The sequence below is a fragment of the Onychostoma macrolepis genome, chromosome 17, assembly GCF_012432095.1.
Source record: "Onychostoma macrolepis isolate SWU-2019 chromosome 17, ASM1243209v1, whole genome shotgun sequence".
Lineage (NCBI taxonomy): Eukaryota > Metazoa > Chordata > Actinopteri > Cypriniformes > Cyprinidae > Onychostoma > Onychostoma macrolepis.
In genome coordinates this window covers 16,245,749-16,263,700 of record NC_081171.1, presented here as the reverse complement: position 1 = coordinate 16,263,700, position 17,952 = coordinate 16,245,749, and the positions used below count along the sequence as shown (strand labels likewise).

General features: G+C 39.2%; 2 protein-coding genes across 3 annotated transcripts; both read left to right on the top strand.

Moving 5' to 3' along the window:
- The first annotated feature begins 18 nt into the window (after window positions 1-18).
- On the top strand, window positions 19-7,035 carry opn6b (opsin 6, group member b). The gene is made up of 6 exons (XM_058749503.1): window positions 19-336; window positions 469-674; window positions 1,278-1,377; window positions 5,315-5,419; window positions 5,505-5,728; window positions 6,431-7,035. The coding sequence occupies exons 1-6, from the start codon at window positions 243-245 to the stop codon at window positions 6,884-6,886; spliced, it is 1,185 nt and encodes a 394-aa protein (XP_058605486.1). The 5' UTR covers window positions 19-242; the 3' UTR covers window positions 6,887-7,035.
- A 5,247-nt stretch (window positions 7,036-12,282) lies between these two features.
- On the top strand, window positions 12,283-17,905 carry coch (coagulation factor C homolog, cochlin (Limulus polyphemus)). 2 transcript variants are annotated; one of them, XM_058749761.1, is made up of 12 exons: window positions 12,283-12,355; window positions 12,769-12,817; window positions 12,937-12,981; window positions 13,320-13,476; window positions 13,559-13,692; window positions 14,120-14,188; window positions 14,264-14,323; window positions 14,418-14,565; window positions 14,647-14,750; window positions 15,683-15,909; window positions 16,013-16,526; window positions 16,794-17,905. In XM_058749761.1, exons 2-12 carry the CDS (start codon window positions 12,784-12,786, stop codon window positions 16,964-16,966), a joined length of 1,665 nt encoding a protein of 554 aa, XP_058605744.1. In that variant the 5' UTR covers window positions 12,283-12,355; window positions 12,769-12,783; the 3' UTR covers window positions 16,967-17,905. The 2 variants fall into 2 exon arrangements, with proteins under 2 accessions (XP_058605744.1, XP_058605745.1); XM_058749762.1 differs by lacking the exon at window positions 12,283-12,355 and having other exon boundaries at window positions 12,720-12,817.
- Window positions 17,906-17,952: the final 47 nt, after the last annotated feature.

The window sequence follows — 17,952 nt, the reverse complement described above, 5'->3', positions numbered from 1 at the left end:
GGTTTGCTGACTGACGAGAACTGTCCCAAAAGTCTCCGTCTCTAAAGTCTTTAACAAGATAAGGAGATTACACCTAGTCTCGATCAACACTGGTGCTCTGTTACAGTTCAGATATTCGCTCAAGTGTAGATCTAGGGTATTCGGTCTAGTCTGCTAGATCTTCCACCAATGAAGAGAGCAAGACTGTGAACCATAGCAAACGTCACCCTGATATGAGTCCAACCTAAAGATTTTCTTTGAAGATGGACATCCACAGTGTTCTTCCCTCAAATGTCACAGTCTACCGAGTGTCGAATGGAGGAGAAACGGCTATTGGTGTCTATTTGGTGATACTAGGTAATTAGTCTGGTGTAATTGCATTGAATTCTCCGTACGTTATTGTGATTTGTTTTTTCTTGAGCTTCGCTACATTGAAAGATGTCACATGAGAAAGAATCAGTGAATTTTATTTATTTATTTTTTTGATAGGATGGCTTTCTTGGATTGGAAATGGGGTTGTAATATTACTTTTAACCAAGCAAAGAAAGTCTCTGGAACCACAGGATTTTTTGACTCTCAACCTTGCAATTTCTGACGCCAGCATTGCTATTTTTGGGTATTCTCGAGGAATCCTTGAAGTTTTTGATGTTCTCAGGGATCAAGGCTATCTTATAAAGATGTTTTGGACTTGCAAGGTAAGGAGATGATATGCCACCTAAAACCTGCATGACTTTCTTTCTATTGTGGAACACAAATCATTCTGATAAATGTTTCAGGTTTTTTTGTATGTACAATGGAAATGAAAGGGGTTGGATTCGTTTTGAACCCCATTAGGTATCACTGTATGGACAAAAACTTTGTATGAATGTAATATATACTTTTATGGTCCATTGAGGAAAGTCATACAGGTTTACAACCACATTAGGGTGAGCAAGTGATAAAAGAATATTAATAATTCAGTTGCAAAGTTCAAATGATCAAGTGCCTTTAAGCATGATTCCTTTTAGTTCACTGACTGCTCTTAGAGAACATCACGCAATATCTGGTGTGAGAGGTCCATCACTGTGTTCCCTTTGCAGTCTGGCAGGTGGTGATATGAGGCAGGAGGGGCTGAAGAGATGATTTATTTGTAGTCGTTCCAAGTACACAGGCATGTGTCCTTTTATCCCCTAATCTTGCTGGCTTGTTCTCCAGGGCCTGGTTAGTGGGTGATGAGACAAGTCAGAGCGATTACTGCCTCAGGTTTGCAGAGAATGCCAGACCTGCTTGCAATGTATAAGATGTTGTGTCTTGGCCAGGTGGACGGATTCCTAATCCTGCTCTTCGGTCTCATCAGCATCAACACACTGACAGCCATCAGTGTCATCCGCTACATCAAAGGTTGCCAGCCTCAGAATGGTATGCTCTATCCTGGCCAAACCTACGGAGTTATTATACCTTTGTATAGCTGGTACCCAGTATTTAGAGCAGGTGCTCATGCATTGAAAAGCTGCTCTGTAATTACATTACAAAGTCTATGCAAAATCTGTTCCCTCCAACAGTTTTGTGTGGTTTCTAACAGACTATTGGAGTACAAATTAGCTGCATATATTACCAGCTAATATATGCGGGGGGGGGGTTGACATTTTTGCAGATTTATTAAAAAAGAAAAACTGAAATATCACATGGTCCTAAGTATTCAGACCCTTTGCTGTGACACTCATATATTTAACTCAGGTGCTGTCCATTTCTTCTGATCATCCTTGAGATGATTCTACACCTTCATTTGAGTCCAGCTGTGTTTGATTATACTGATTGGACTTGATTAGGAAAGCCACACACCTGTCTATATAAGACCTTACAGCTCACAGTGCATGTCAGAGCAAATGAGAATCATGAGGTCAAAGGAACTGCCTGAAGAGCTCAGAGACAGAATTGTGGCAAGGCACAGATCTGGCCAAGGTTACAAAAAAATTTCTGCTGCACTTAAGGTTCCTAAGAGCACAGTGGTCTCCATAATCCTTAAATGGAAGACGTTTGGGACGACCAGAACCCTTCCTAGAGCTGGCCGTCCGGCCAAACTGAGCTATCGGGGGAGAAGAGCCCAAAGATCACTGTGGCTGAGCTCCAGAGATGCAGTCGGGAGATGGGAGAAAGTAGTAGAAAGTCAACCATCACTGCAGCCCTCCACCAGTCGGGGCTTTATGGCAGAGTGGCCCGACGGAAGCCTCTCCTCAGTGCAAGACACATGAAAGCCCACATGGAGTTTGCTAAAAAACACCTGAATAAGATTCTCTGGTCTGATGAGACCAAGATAGAACTTTGGCCTTAATTCTAAGCGGTATGTGTGGAGAAAACCAGGCACTGCTCATCACCTGTCCAATACAGTCCCAACAGTGAAGCATGGTGGTGGCAGCATCATGCTGTGGGGTGTTTTTCAGCTGCAGGGACAGGACGACTGGTTGCAATCGAGGGAAAGATGAATGCGGCCAAGTACAGGGATATCCTGGACGAAAACCTTCTCCAGAGTGCTCAGGACCTCAGACTGGGCCAAGGTTTACCTTCCAACAAGACAATGACCCTAAGCACACAGCTAAAATAACGAAGGAGTGGCTTCACAACAACTCCGTGACTGTTCTTGAATGGCCCAGCCAGAGCCCTGACTTAAACCCAATTGAGCATCTCTGGAGAGACCTAAAATGGCTGTCCACCAACGCTTTACCATCCAACCTGACAGAACTGGAGAGGATCTGCAAGGAGGAATGGCAGAGGATCCCCAAATCCAGGTGTGAAAAACTTGTTGCATCTTTCCCAAAAAGACTCATGGCTGTATTAGATCAAAAGGGTGCTTCTACTAAATACTGAGCAAAGGGTCTGAATACTTAGGACCATGTGATATTTCAGTTTTCTTTTTAATAAATCTGCAAAATGTCAACAATTCTGTGTTTTTCTGTCAATATAGGGTGCTGTGTGTACATTAATGAGGGGGAAAAAATGAACTTAATTGATTTTAGCAAATGGCTGCAATATAACAAAGAGTGAAAAATTTAAGGGGGTCTGAATACTTTCCGTACCCACTGTAATTACTAAATTTTAGGACAGGGGTGCTAGGGGGCTTTCAGAGAAATTGATTTGGGAAAAAAAGTAGATTTTACAAAACAATTGTTTAACGTGTATTGTGATATATTAATAAAATATATTACTGTTTTAAAATACAATTTATATGCAAGACATTTATGAATAACAGTGTTTAGGCAAATTTGATATTAGTTTAATTTTGCTTTCTAATTAATTTATTTATTGATTATTTACTGTAGGATTATAATTAATTTAATATAAATAATCAATAACCTTGACAATCAATATAGTAATGTGTGTATGAATTATACACTGAACAAAATGATAAACACAACACTTTTGTTTTTGCCCCCATTTTTTCATGAGCCGAACTCAAAGATATAAGACTTTTTCTACGTACACAAAAGGCCTATTTCTCTCAAATATTGTTCACAAATCTGTCTAAATCTATGTTAGTGAGCACTTCTCCTTTGCCGAGTTACTCCATCCACCTCACAGGTGTGGCATATCAAGATGCTGATTAGACAGCATGATTATTGCACAGGTGTGCCTTAGGCTGGCCACAATAAAAGGCCACTCTAAAATGTGCAGTTTTATCACACAGACTCCTGACTACAGGAATGTCCACCAGAGCTGTTGCCCGTGAATTGAATGTTCATTTCTGTACCATAAGCCGTCTCCAAAGGCGTTTCAGAGAATTTGGCAGTGAATCCAACCGGCCTCGCTACCGCAGATCACGTGTAACCACACCAGCCCAGGACCTCCACATCCAGCATCTTCACCTCCAAGTTCGTCTGAGACCAGCCACCCCGACAGCTGCTGCAACAATCTGTTTGCATAACCAAAGAATGTCTGTACAAACTGTCAGAAACCGTCTCAGGGAAGCTCATCTGCATGCTCGTCGTCCTCATCGGGGTCTCGACCTGACTGCAGTTTGTCGTTGTAACCGACTTGAGTGGGCAAAAAGACAGCGTGTATGGTGTCGTGTGGGTGAGCAGTTTGCTGATGTCAACGTTGTGGATCGAGTGGCCCATGGTGGCGGTGGGGTTATGGTATGGGCAGGCATATGTTATGGACAACGAACACAGGTGCATTTTATTGATGGCAGTTTGAATGCGCAGAGATACTGAGATACCGTGACGAGATCCTGAGGCCCATTGTTGTGCCATTCATCCACAACCATCACCTCATGTTGCAGCATGATAATGCACGGCCCCATGTTGCAAGGATCTGTACACAATTCCTGGAAGCTGAAAACATCCCAGTTCTTGCATGGCCAGCATACTCATTGAGCATGTTTGGGATGCTCTGGATCGGCGTACACGACAGCGTGTTCCAGTTCCTGCCAATATCCAGCAACTTCGCACAGCCATTGAAGAGGAGTGGACCAACATTCCACAGGCCACAATCAACAACCTGATCAACTCTATGTGAAGGAGATGTGTTGCACTGCGTGAGACAAATGGTAGTCACACCATATACTGACTGGTTTTCGGACCCCCCAATACAGTAAAACTGCACATTTCAGAGTGGCCTTTTATTGTGGCCAGCCTAAGGCACACCTGTGCAATAATCATGCTGTCTAATCAGCATCTTGATATGCCACACCTGTGAGGTGGATGGAGTATCTCGGCAAAGGAGAAGTGCTCACTAACACAGATTTAGACAGATTTGTGAACAATCTTTGAGAGAAATAGGTCTTTTATGTACATAGAAAAAGTCTTAGATCTTTGAGTTCAGCTCATGAAAAATGGGGAACAAATCAATTGAAAGCTTATTTATTCAGCTTTCAGATGATGTATAAATCTCAATTTAAAAAAAAAAAAGACCCTTATGACTGCTTTTGTGGTCCAGGGTCACATATATGTTCTATGTGAGTTTTTTTTTTTTCGTATGTGTTTATTTTTCACACAGTATAAGTGCATCTTTATGCATTAAATTTAATATTTTAGAAAAGGGGTCCCCCACAAGGCAATTTGGGGATCCTTGACATTAAAAAGTTTGAAAGACAGTATGATTTACAGCAGGACACGGTGATCTGACCCAAAGAGATTTGGAAACCAGGAAATCCTGTTCGTTTTGTCTCTCATTGAACAATAAATGGTTGAACCAGGTTCTTCCAAGACCTGAAATTCTCTGAAGTTGAGACTTTGATAAATCTATTTTTGCTTTTTTTAGCCTTTAGCTCTTTAGCCTTGGCTGCACAAATACTAGATTAATCAGTATGATTACGCTATGAGGACTGTGCTGATGCGAGTGTTTCTGCCATGTCCTTCAGCTCATCACGTCAACAAGCGTAATATCTGCTTGGTCATAGCTGTTGTCTGGCTGTGCTCTCTGTTCTGGGCTGCAGCTCCACTGCTAGGCTGGGGCAGTTACAGAGGTAGGACTGAAGTAAGACGTTCACCATCTTTAGAAATTGAAAATTGAGTTGAATTAGAGATCACTGAATTTCTTTTCATCTGCAGCTCGCAGGTATGGGACATGTGAAATCGACTGGATGCAAGCACTGTACTCTGCTCCGGTCAAGCTCTACGTCATCAGCATTTTCTTCTTCAACTTCTTTGTGCCACTATTTGTTATAGTTTTTACGTATGTATCCATCATCCGAACTGTCAACTCCAGCCACAAGTCCAGTCGTGGAGGAGATATCAGCGAGAGGCAGAGAAAGATTGAACGCAGCATCACACGAGTAAATCCATCGCCCCATAAATTACCATTTGTCCCTTAAAGGGATAGTTCACCCAAAAATTATAATTCTGTCTTTAGTTACTCACCCTCATGTCCTTCCAAACCCGTAAAACCTTAGTTCATCTTCAGAACACAAATTAAGATATTTTTGATGATATCCGAGAGCTTTCTGACCCTGCATAGACAGCAAGGGAACTACCACAGTCAAGGCAAAGCAATGCAGTAAGGAGGACATCATTAAAATAGTCCATGAGACATCAGTGGTTCAACTGTAATTTTATGAAGCTACGAGGATACTTTTTGTGCGCAAAGAAAACAAAACTAACGACTTCAATCAACAATTTCTTCTGTTCCAGGTCAGTCCGCCACCATTCATGAGTAGCACAACGTACTCAGTGTAGCTTCATAAATTTACAATTGAACCACTGATGCCACCTGGACTATTTTAACAATGTCCTTACTATGTTTGACCATGATAGTTCCCTTGCCGTCTATCGAGGGTTAGAAAGCTCTCGGATTTCAACAAAAATATCTTCATTTGTGTTCTGAAGATGAACGAAGGTCTTATGGGTTTGGAACGACATGAGGGTGAATAATTAATGACAGAATTTTCATTTTTGGGTTAACTACCCCTTTAAAATTAAAAGACTAATTCAGAAATGTACATATTTATGTACTTGTCATACTGTGTTTCTCTCTCCAGGTCTCCCTCATTCTGTGTGCGGCCTTCCTGTTGGCCTGGTCCCCGTATGCAGTCATTTCCATGTGGTCCGCCTGGGGTTACCAAATACCCCCACTCAACAGCATCCTGGCCAGCCTCTTCGCCAAGTCAGCGAGTTTCTACAATCCGTTTATCTACATTGGCATGAGCTCTAAGTTCCGGAAGGACCTGCAGGCTCTGTTCTACTGCCTCAGACCCACATCTGCGCATAGGCACAACCCTCCTGTGCCATTGGCCCGGCCTGGTGATGTGCAGCTCAACGTCAACGGCTTTAAGGAGGATGAGCCGGTGGACCCTAATGCAAGTGAAAACATACAGGAGGGAAAGGCAGAGAGCCCTTCTGAATCGGAACGCCAGGACAGGCCTTTACCAGAGTCCGGCAAGAGTGTCAGTCCTCATGGGTTAAGAAGGAAACCCAGTGACTCTGGAAGACTTTAGCTCTCTTTTATGTTAGTTTACATCCTCTGAATGTTTATTTAAGATGATGAGAGTGATATTAGGATAATACAGCCTCCAGGCTAATAGTGAGTCACGTCGTCTACAAATGCTTCATGTTGAACGCGAGGTCATTGTGTGAATCCAATAAAGTCGAGGTTAAAGGTTTCGCTTCATCTCTTTCTCTGAGGCTTGTAAACTGTTGACACATTTAATGGTATGTCTGTATTACATTATTTAGGGTTGTTGGAGATTCTTCTCCCATCCCAGTGCATCAAATACAATCTCGAATTTAATAAGTAAGGGATAATCAATGGCTAGCTGTGCATTAAACAATTTGAATGCACGACGTGGAGGCGAAGAACCGCCTGACGTGCAGCGGTCATTTGCCAGCATTCACATATTAAAGATGTTAATAATATTTGCGCTGCAATATTTGACCGGAACGATAAAAATGACGGTTATTTTTGTCTGTATTACTATTTAACTGTAACTGTATGTTACTATGGTTACCAATGTTTATAGGAAGCTCATTAATATAGAACATGATTAAACTGACCTGGAACTACCTGTGCGGTTCAACGAATTTAATCAACACCTGCCAGCCAATCAGAATCAAGTATTCAGACAGACCGTGGCATAATAATAATAATAGAATTAGGGAAGGAACCAAATGCATCTGGATAAGAAAAGGCCAAAATAAATTGATGCACTACCTAAGAGGGAAAGAATGTCACTTTTGAAGAATAAGAAAATGAACAACTATCTTGCTAAACAAAAACAGGAGAACATGCAAATAAAGACAATCTGCAAAAACAATGGCACTGACCCTCCCTACAGCCTTCCTTCAGAATTACATACCAAACTCCATATATAAAAAGATAATTCAGAGTTTGAAACTTTGACTTGTGGCACAGAAAGCCATTAAAGAGGAGCTACATCTGGGGTAGGAGAAAGAATCTCATGAATGGTGTCTCTGCCAGTGTTATTGAAGTAGTGCTTTTTTTATTAAAGTATTAGATTTTTTTGTGGTTTTAGCTCACTAAAATAACCCTGGTTTCTTATTTATTGCTATCTTCATTCTCCCAGCAGTTAATCTTGATGAGGTGTTTGAAACTTGGTGAGGTTTTAAGCTCGCTATAATCAGCAAAGCACCAGCAGGAATCATGGTGCGAACCTCTAGGATAGGCTGAAGGAACCAGAGCAGGAGGATTTACAAATTGATCCTGGTGACTGCCAAGTAAGAATCTCCTGTCTCTCCACAACTGTCCCTGTTTGACCAGACTGTAATGTCAGGACTTGAGTACAAATTACTCAAGCGCAGAACGAACAGAACAGTCAGGTAATGGTGTTTTATTTACATTATCCAGGCGCATAATTCAAAAGCAGCAGGCGTGCTCATAGCCAGAGGAACAGTGAAGGTTTGAGTCCAAACAGAGCAGCAGGAACAGTCAAACAATCCAGAGTCATAATTCCAAGAACAGACAAGGTCAGTAACTGGTTTCAGAACAAACAGATTAACAGCAAACAAATCTGACCTTGTAGGTCACAAAAGAATTATAACCTGGCACAGAACAGAAAAAACACAAATACACAGAATAGTACTCAGATAACTACTTTAGAATTATCGGGTAAAGGGTTGAACAGAGTGAATTATATTCAATGTGCAAATAACATGCTTTAATCGTTTAGTTTTTCTAATACAGGAAAAAAGCAGACAAAAGTGTTTTGTGGAAATCTGTACCAGAGGGTTGGAGCAAGTGGCAAGTTGGATACGAGCTGGGATTTTTCTCAAAGTAATGTCCTCAAGTCCTCAGTGACCTGATCTTACGGTTGTGGGAAATGTCCTCCTCCTGCCCCATTCACAGCACTCAAACACACTCTACTCAAGCATGTCCCCTCTTCAAATGACATTCAAGAGAATTAGTCCCACATGGTGGTCACAAAATAAGAGGTTCGTGGTGTGTGTGGGGTTGTGGTGAATGTTCTCTCAAATTAGCGGTGTCGGGGGTTAAAGTAGGTCTGTTATGCAAGGGTTTTTTTTTTTTTTTGGCACAGGCCCCATATGCTTATTTTGGTGCAAGACTACTACTCGGTTTGAAAAATAATGAATTCTGGAAAATATTAATCAGTGTGATGTTGTATAATTTTATGATTTATGGGAGGAAAGTCCTAAGAGAAAGTCGAAAGTCGTGCATCTGCTAAGAGATGAGAAGATGTCCAATATACACTTGCCTAGTTTAGTAGTGGGTATGATTTTTATTTTTTAAAAGTTTTTAAAATAGTCTTTCATGCTAACCAAGGGTGCATTTATTTGATCAAAAATACAGAAAAAACAGTAATTTTGTGAATGTAATGTAGGCTATTCCTGTGATAGCAAAGCTGAATTTTTTTTGCATCATTACTCCTGTCTTCATCTTCACATGATCCTTCAGAAATAATTCTAATATGCTGATTTTGGTGTTTAAAAACATTTCTTATTTTTATCAGTGTCATGCTGTTTTGATGAAAATTCTCTGATGTATAGAAAGGTCAAAAGATTAGCATTTATTTGAAATAGTGTCTTTATCGTTATTTTTTGATCAGTTTAATGCATCCTGAAAAAAAAGTTTTAATTTCTTTTAACAACTTTTAAACATTAAGTGTAAACATATTGCCAAATCTAGTGCCACTCACTGTCAAGCTATCTACAATGTACCACACATTCACTTGAACCAGAAGTCCATTAGTTCTAATGGAGGATGATGATGATGATAAGTACATAACACACTCTCAGAAATAAAGGTACAAAAGCTGTCACTGGGGCAGTACCTTTTCAAAAGGTACGTGTTTTTACCTAAAGGGTCCATTTTGGTACCTTAAAGGTACATATTAGTACTTAAAGTGTACATATTTGAACCTAATAGGTACAAAAGTGTACATTTTGAAAAGTACCGCCCCAGTGACAGCTTTTGAACCTTTATTTCTGAGAGTGCAGAGTATTAGGCGATGTCTTTCTATAAATGATCCTACAAAGCTGAGTAAATATATATATATATATATATATATATATATATATATATATAACTTCTGCTTATTCCCCACATTTCGATGTGTATCACATTAGCTGTGGTGTATTCGCAATGTGGAGCATGGCATAAAGAGAATATTTCACCAAAAACTAGAAACCTAATATATATGCTCTCTTATAGGCTATTAATCGTGAAATATTGTATTTTCCAACATAGAGAATGAACTCATTTTTTATTATTATTTTTTATTATTTGGAGAAAATAAATTTGTCTTTACAGTGGACAAATCTGGGCTCGAGTCTACGCAGGATTAGCCAAGGCTAATATTTGTGTAGGTGAAGACAGTCGCCTAAATGAGCCATCCATCGAAGTATTAGACGGTTACTACTATTTATAAGGAGTGGAGCGGTAGTCTTTGCATTCTTGGACGAAAGCTGTGGATCTCCCATGAAGTCTCACATGGTGTGAAACGTGACAGTGCGATGCTGGCCTGGGAAGAAACGTGTGTGTCACTTCGCCTTAATTCAGTCTTTTTCATCTGACTGCACAAAGCCAGAAGAGTCAAGCCAACTTTTCCATATGACCATCAGCTGCCCCAATGGGAACAACCTCTGTAATACCAAATCACAGGAAATCATCACCTGCTTAACCTATTATAACAAAACCCATGCTATTACATAAGGGAACACACTGTTTCCCCTTGAGCTGGGCTAATTCTCCAAGAAAAATCAAACAAAACATTTAAATGCGTTTAGGTAAGAAGATAAAACTTTTTTTAGCACTATCATTTAGAGGTCATTATTAAATACAATAGTTAGCTGTTCATACACACTTAAATGCTCTACAGCTCAAAAGTTTGGGTTCAGTAAAATGTGTTTATGCTCATCAAATAAAGTACAAAAAGTGATGTTTTGGAAACATTACAATTGAACAGTTTTTGGTTTTAGTATATTTTAAAATGTACTTTACTCCTGTGATGCCAAAGTGGAATTTTCAGCAGCCTTTTCTTCAGTTTCACAATATCTGTAACAATATTTGTAATGTATTCACTGTTATTTTTAATCTTTTTACTGAATAAAAGAAAAACTTACTGACCTTAAACTAAGATTTAATTTAATGAAATTGTAAGTTGGGAGTAATTGGAAATAACTGTCTATATGTTGCACTAATATTCACATATTGTGCTTCATAACTTATTTATTTCACATTATTAACGACCACCTGATTGTGCCTTCATTGACTTCTAGCCACAATCTAAAGTACCAATTCTTGTTCCAGTTTGGCACAACATCAATAAGCTTCTTAAACTGCTGGAATTGACTCATTATTGGTTTACCTAAGCTGCCCAAGCTTTACTTGATATGGAAGTTCACACTCTGGTTGGGAGACTTGATGTTTCCACCATGACCTTCACAAGAATTTCCTTGTGAAAGGCCGCTTTAGCCGACATAGACTTTGTGTGCTGTGAAATATTTATTAATTGAGACACTGGGACAGTTCCCAGTTGTTACAATGAGCAGTTGTTCAAAGAGGCTCATAACAGATGGATTGAGTGTCATTCCATGAGAGGTTTTTAATTTGTCGCACTGAATAAGCACCTTGTCGCATACCACGTACCCCTACAAACATCCACAGCACTTAATCAGTAAATGCCAATGAGTTGTGAGATGCCACAGTAAACACGAACCTATCGTATTCCTGCTTGCTGCCAGTATTAAATCTGGAAATGGTCCACAGTTCAGCTGATGTAGGATGATTACATAAAAGTTACCAAGAGAAGACAGAGACCTCTTTGAAAGCAGGACAGTCTCATGCTAATGCACCCAATTGTCCTTTCACATGCCAAGCACTGTCTGTATACCGAAGATGAATACATTTTGTGGATGATTTACAGTTTTTGCAGCATAAGCCTCGTTCAAGAGGTGTTTTGATGCTGAAAGTCATTTAGGATAAAAAGCTTTACCTGTTATTCTGTTTAGTAAGGTCTTCTCAAATGACTTTGAGTTTAGATTATATTTGTAGCACTGAAACGAGGTTGTTTACATGTCATTAGCCTCAAGGTAAAGTTTTCAACCCGAAGTCATGACGTGTGCATGGTGGCGTTCATTTGTTGTTTATTCATTTGTTCTCTGTTTCTTTACTCGCTATCACTGATTAAATTAGGCTACACAGTGTTAAAGCATATAGTTATTATATAGGTACAAACTGTAGTACACATTATATCTAAACGGCTAAAAAGCTGGAGAATTTAAAACAATGTCCTTTTCAGGTGGTTTGGATGTAAGGCCCGCCTCTTGTGATGTCAGCAGAGAATCATTGGGGTTTTTGGGGACATTATTTAAAGGACTAGCTCTTTCCTCAATATTCAGACACCTCTGGAATATCATCCATAACGGAATTACCTTATTTTTTTATATATAAAGCTTTTAAGGCTGAGGAAACGTCATCCTACACAATATCTGTAAGTTGGATTTAATCTTCATAGGTTGATGATTTTTGGCTGTTTGGTGCTTTTTAATAGAGCTAATTTTATACATCCAGATATGCATTTTTTTCTTCTCCATTCTTTCTCTCTCTCTCTCTCTCCGTCTCCCTCATTCGTGAGTGGATTAACTGAAGTATGCAGTTCCAAAGGAGCTGTTTGTGATGGATGTGTCTGGGGAGATTACATTTTTCCTGTATCATATCTGATTTCACTTCTGTGCGCAAAATAAATATTACAACACCCAGATAAAATTAAAAATTAAGATAAATTTCAAAGCCTTAGACGATTTTTTCTTTTTTTTTTTTTTAAAGAAAAAAACCTTTATAAAAATGATTGAAAAATGGTGTCTATTCATTGTTGCCTGGTATAATGTTCTTTTGTCTCTACAGATATCTTCATTAACCATGTCGATGTGGTTTGCTGTACTTCATGTATTAGGTAGGCGATTCGTTTGTTCAAAGTGATTGTTACCGAACATTTCTTATGTTATTCTGAATTATTGCCATGATGCACAGATGTCATTGCATTAATTTTTTTTTTCTTTTTTCTTCTCACAGGTATCCTGTCTTTGACCTGTTGCACATTTGGATCTGATTTAAATGGTCAGTGAATTCCATTTTTAATTCTCTTTTTTTTTCTTCATCTTTTAAATATAAGGAATTGAGTTACATTAGAGAAAATATTTAACATTTTGTTCTTTTGAAAATATCTTTTTAAAAAGTTAGGGTCACTCTACATTTTTATGTAACAAATGACAAACACTTACTTTTTAATTTAATTTAGTTTATTTTGTATTAATTGAATTAATAGCAAAGAGACCATTTGAGGAAAAATATTTTTCAAGTTAACTTAGTTTTTTTTTTTTTTTTTAACATATTTGTTTTAATTGACAGATACATAATCATTATATAGGTAATATCTTACATTGTACATTTCTTAGTTCCAACACCAATTAGCTGTGGAACCCGTGCGGTGGATCTACCAGACACACGTCAGATAGTGCTCTGCCCAGCAAACTGCACTCTCTGGAGTCTGTCAGTGTTTGGTTCAGGGGTATATGCCTCTATTTCCAGCATATGTGGAGCAGCAATACACAGGTACAATCACAGAAATAATGATAAAGTTCCTGACTTGCTAGAATTATGTAAGAAACTCCGAAAGTTTTTGTCTGTCATACAGAGGAATCATAGGTCTATCTGGTGGACCCGTGGAGGTTCACGGGCTGCAAGGGAGGACAAACTACCTCAGCTCTTACGCTCATGGCATCCAGTCTCAGTCCCTGTCCCAATGGAGCTCATCTTTCACTGTGGCCAGTGAGTGGAGACAATTACAATTTGCGTGTTGTTTTGATTTTGAAATTGTAGATTTGTTTACAGATGCAAAGTATTACAGACAATAGAGTAGTATTTACTCACTCGCTCAGCACACTGTCAAAAATAAAAATATGATTTTATAATTTCAATATAATTATATTAATATTGAATTTAACAATAATATTAGAATTAGTATAATCAGAATATCATAATACATAGTTCTTGATGAACTTCTAAACATAACGGGGCTGATTAAAAAAAGATGTGCTTCTAATCTCAATAAGTATAACTAGGTCATAATGTTAGGAAAAGTGAGGCCAGTTGGTCTATATAAATAATATAGTGTGTATACAATATAGAATATAAAAGTGAGTTCAAATTTTTGTGAATACAGATTTGTCAGGTTACATTTTTTTCTTCTTCTCAGGAACAATTAGCTTGCCTTTGGAAGTGTCCAGCCAAACCAGCAGTTCTGCCACTGTTGTATCCGGAGCAGGTAACTAGTGTTTAGATCACTGGAAATAATTGACGTGTGTAGTCTACACTGAGTATCCCTGCTTCTCCCTTGCAGCCAAGAAACCAGTCAAAAAAACAGTGAAGAAACCTCCTCCTCCAACAACAGCAAACAGGGGTCTGTATGACCTGATTTTCTAATCCAATTTAAATTGTTAGTCAAAGCAAAATGATGATCATGACAAGAAAGAGCTGTGTAAATGTTTTTCCAGATTGCCCAGTTGATATGGCTTTACTGCTGGATAGCAGTTACAACATTGGACAGCGGCGGTATAACCTGCAGAAGAACTTTGTCAGTAAGCTTGTAGCCATGCTGAAGGTTGGAACACCAGGTCCTCATGTAGGAGTGATTCAAACCAGGTGATCTGTGCAAATCCTCACATGGTTCTTTAGCATTTTTTCCCTTTGTCAGTGAGTATAACTTCATGTTTTTCTTTCCAGTGAGACACCCCGAATTGAATTCTACTTGTCAAACTATACAACAGCCAAAGATCTGACTTTTGCCATCAAAGAGATCCCATACATTGGGGGCAATACAAATACAGGTCTATAACTTCACCTTCTATTCACATTTCAGATGAATGATTGGATGAAATGAATCTAGAGCATGTCAAATAAATCTTTTTGTTTTTTTTGAAAAGTAAAAAAAAAAAGACGAAACAAAACAAATTGTCATTTTCAGTAAGGCATTTACAATGGAAATCAATAGGTCCCAGAATATGTTAAAATACACAGTTTTGAAAGTACAACTACAAGACCGTTCATTCAAAGATGAAAATTCTGTCATTTTCTCACCCTCAGCCGGTATAGATTTCCTTCTTCTGTTAAACATAAAAGAAGAGATTTTGAAGACTGTGGGTAACCAACCAGTTGCTGGTGCCCACTGACTTCCATCATGCATAAATAATGGCAGAATTTTGGGGTGAACTACTATTTAAACATTTGAAGTCAACATGAAAGGAAAACCCTGTTTTCAGTGCTACCAGCAACTTTGCCTATTTTTGCAAAAGAAAACAGTTCTAAATGAAGCCACAGCATTTGCGCATCTCTGGGAAACAAACATCAGTGTTTTGAACTGATTGGTTGAGTGAATGATTCAGTTACTCAAAGGCAGCTATTTATTTTTTCCTGAAGGAATCAAGTTTTGTGGAACCAGTTGAATAAATTAATCAATTATTTAAAAAGAGAGTCACTTGTTGCCACCTACTGGTATAACAATGTAGCATGCAAAAATGTTCCCATTTGTGCATTGAAATCTTTAAACTGACTTGCCCCATCGACTTCCATTGTAAATGCATTTTTTTCACTTGTTTTTACTTTCAGTATGCTTTTGTTTGATAATTGACAGCATGTCACAGATAGTGTCTATATAGAATATCTTGTAATGAACTCATTCCTTGTATCTCTGACACATAATGGGTTTAGTTGGCTTCAATAAGCAGAACTTGGCAGGCTTGAGTTATTGCCTTTTGCACAGGTAAGGCCATTCTGCACACTGTGAGGAACTTCTTCAATCCGGATTTTGGTGTTCGGAGAGGTTACCCGCGGGTCATTGTGGTGTTTGTCGATGGGTGGCCTTCTGATAATGTGGAGGAGGCAGCAATTTTAGCCAGAGAGTCTGGTATTAACATCTTCTTTGTGTCTGTCGCCAAACCTGCCCCTGAGGAGATGAGCCTGGTGAGCGAGCAAGACTTCATGAGAAAGGTAAGATGCTTCACATATGAATTCATGGGGGGAAAAAAAAAAAATCTTAAGTGGTAACATTTGAGTTTGTTGAAATCAATTCATACCAACATATATCTGACAGGCGGTGTGCAAGGACAATGAGTTCTTCACCTTCACCATGCCCAGCTGGTTCAGCACCAATAAGTTTGTGAAGCCACTAGCTCATAAACTGTGCTCCATTGATCAGATGCTCTGCAGCAAGACATGCTATAACTCAGTGAACCTGGGCTTCCTGATCGATGGCTCCAGCAGCGTAGGCGATGGGAACTTTCGGCTCGTTCTGGACCTTCTTCTCTCTATCGCGCGCAATTTTGACATCTCTGACATCGGCTCTCGCATCGGTGCCATTCAGTTCACCTACGACCAAAGGATGGAGTTCAACTTCAATGACCACACCACAAAAGATAATGCTCTGAGGGCCCTGCAGAACATCCCGTACATGAGCGGAGGAACAGCCACAGGAGACGCCATCAGCTTTGCCATGCGGAGTCTCTTTAAACCCCGCACAGGCACCAACAAGAATTTCCTCATCATCATCACTGATGGACAGTCTTACGATGATGTGAGAGGGCCGGCTATGGCCGCCCAGAGGGAGGGTATGCTTTTTACACTGACATTTCATCTAGAACCTTGGTTTGCAGGCCCCTGAGGGTCCAGGTTTTTTTTATTTAACGTTATAATTAAGTGTTACCAACAAAATCAAGTCTTACTTTTATAGTGATGGTCCCTGAGGTGGTAAGGGTGTAGGTGGGGGTCCCTGGGTCTGAACATTTAGAACATTTAAGCACAAAATATCAATAGTGCATTCACAAAGTAAACAAGTGTGATGAAATCTTGACCATGTTCTAATTGTTTCTTCACAGGAATCACCGTGTTTACAGTGGGTGTAGCTTGGGCTCCGATGGAAGATCTGAAGGCGATGGCGTCCGAGCCCAAGGAAAGCCATGTGTTTTTCACTCGCGAGTTCACCGGCCTTGCACAGTTCCAGCAGCCTATCGTACGGGGGATCTGCAGGGACTTTACAGAGTTCAATTAGACAGCACAACTGCTTGAGTGCAAGAACAGAAAGTAAGACGTGGAGGAAAGGAAGAAGAAAAAAGCAAGCATGAATAAGAAAAATCACCTTTGTCTTTTGTTGAAAAGGGGATTTGAATGGTTTTGTTATAAAGGTATTGGTACGTTTGATCCAAAAGGTTTTACAGCTTAATTGAGAATGTATCACACAGTATTGTATGTCAACCTCTCTATAATGTGGAGAATGTAATTATTTGTGATTTATAGTCTTTCTCTTTATGTTCCTGATGAAAACATTCACTCGCTGCTTCTGGCACGTCTTTTTGTTTTTGTTTTTCCTGTGGAGGGGTCACTGTAACAAAAGGCTCTTTTATATTAATTTCGGGACTTGAACATTCAATTCCAGTAATGCAGTTGTGCACAAGATGGTAAGCAAAAGCAGTCATGATGAAGATTGTCAGTGAAACGGCGCCCTCATATGCATTCTGATGGCATTACACAAATACACAGCTTTCATTCACACAATTGCATAAATAGATCTGGGTTATATAATAAAATATAGTCCCTAAGTTCCCAGGAGTAGCAATCAATATACATGCACTGTAGTACGTTCACAACTTCACAATCAATCACGTATGTCTGGGTGTGAGATGAGAATTACGGTTGAAAATTTAACGTTTTCATATATCATGTTTTCCTTTTCTTAAATTATACTTTCATGTATTTATCGAACCTATTTTCTGTGTACCTTTCCATATGCATGCTTTACTGTCTCACGTAATGAAACCAGAGGGGAGGAGGGGCGTCAAACTGCTTGTACATTTGTTTATAATTTATTACTTTCTTCTCAATAAAGGACAAGGTGTTTGTACAACTTGACCTGCTGAACATCATCCTCATCTGAACATCATCAGAAACTTGAACATATTCAAATAACACGTGTATTATTCATTTGTGTAGTAGGCGGTTTGTTCAAGCTGAGTCTCTCTCAGTAGAAACACAACCTTT

Excerpts from the sequence above, each read along its gene's own strand:
- opn6b (XM_058749503.1), top strand. The coding sequence starts at position 243 with ATGGACATCCACAGTGTTCTTCCCTCAAATGTCACAGTCTACCGAGTG. Across the intron at positions 337-468 it reads TGTCTATTTGGTGATACTAG|GATGGCTTTCTTGGATTGGA; the intron begins GTAATTAGTCTG and ends TTTTTTTGATAG. Across the intron at positions 5,420-5,504 it reads AGGCTGGGGCAGTTACAGAG|CTCGCAGGTATGGGACATGT; the intron begins GTAGGACTGAAG and ends TTTCATCTGCAG.
- coch (XM_058749761.1), top strand. The coding sequence starts at position 12,784 with ATGTCGATGTGGTTTGCTGTACTTCATGTATTAG. Across the intron at positions 14,189-14,263 it reads CACTGTTGTATCCGGAGCAG|CCAAGAAACCAGTCAAAAAA; the intron begins GTAACTAGTGTT and ends TCTCCCTTGCAG. Across the intron at positions 14,566-14,646 it reads GTAGGAGTGATTCAAACCAG|TGAGACACCCCGAATTGAAT; the intron begins GTGATCTGTGCA and ends TTTTCTTTCCAG.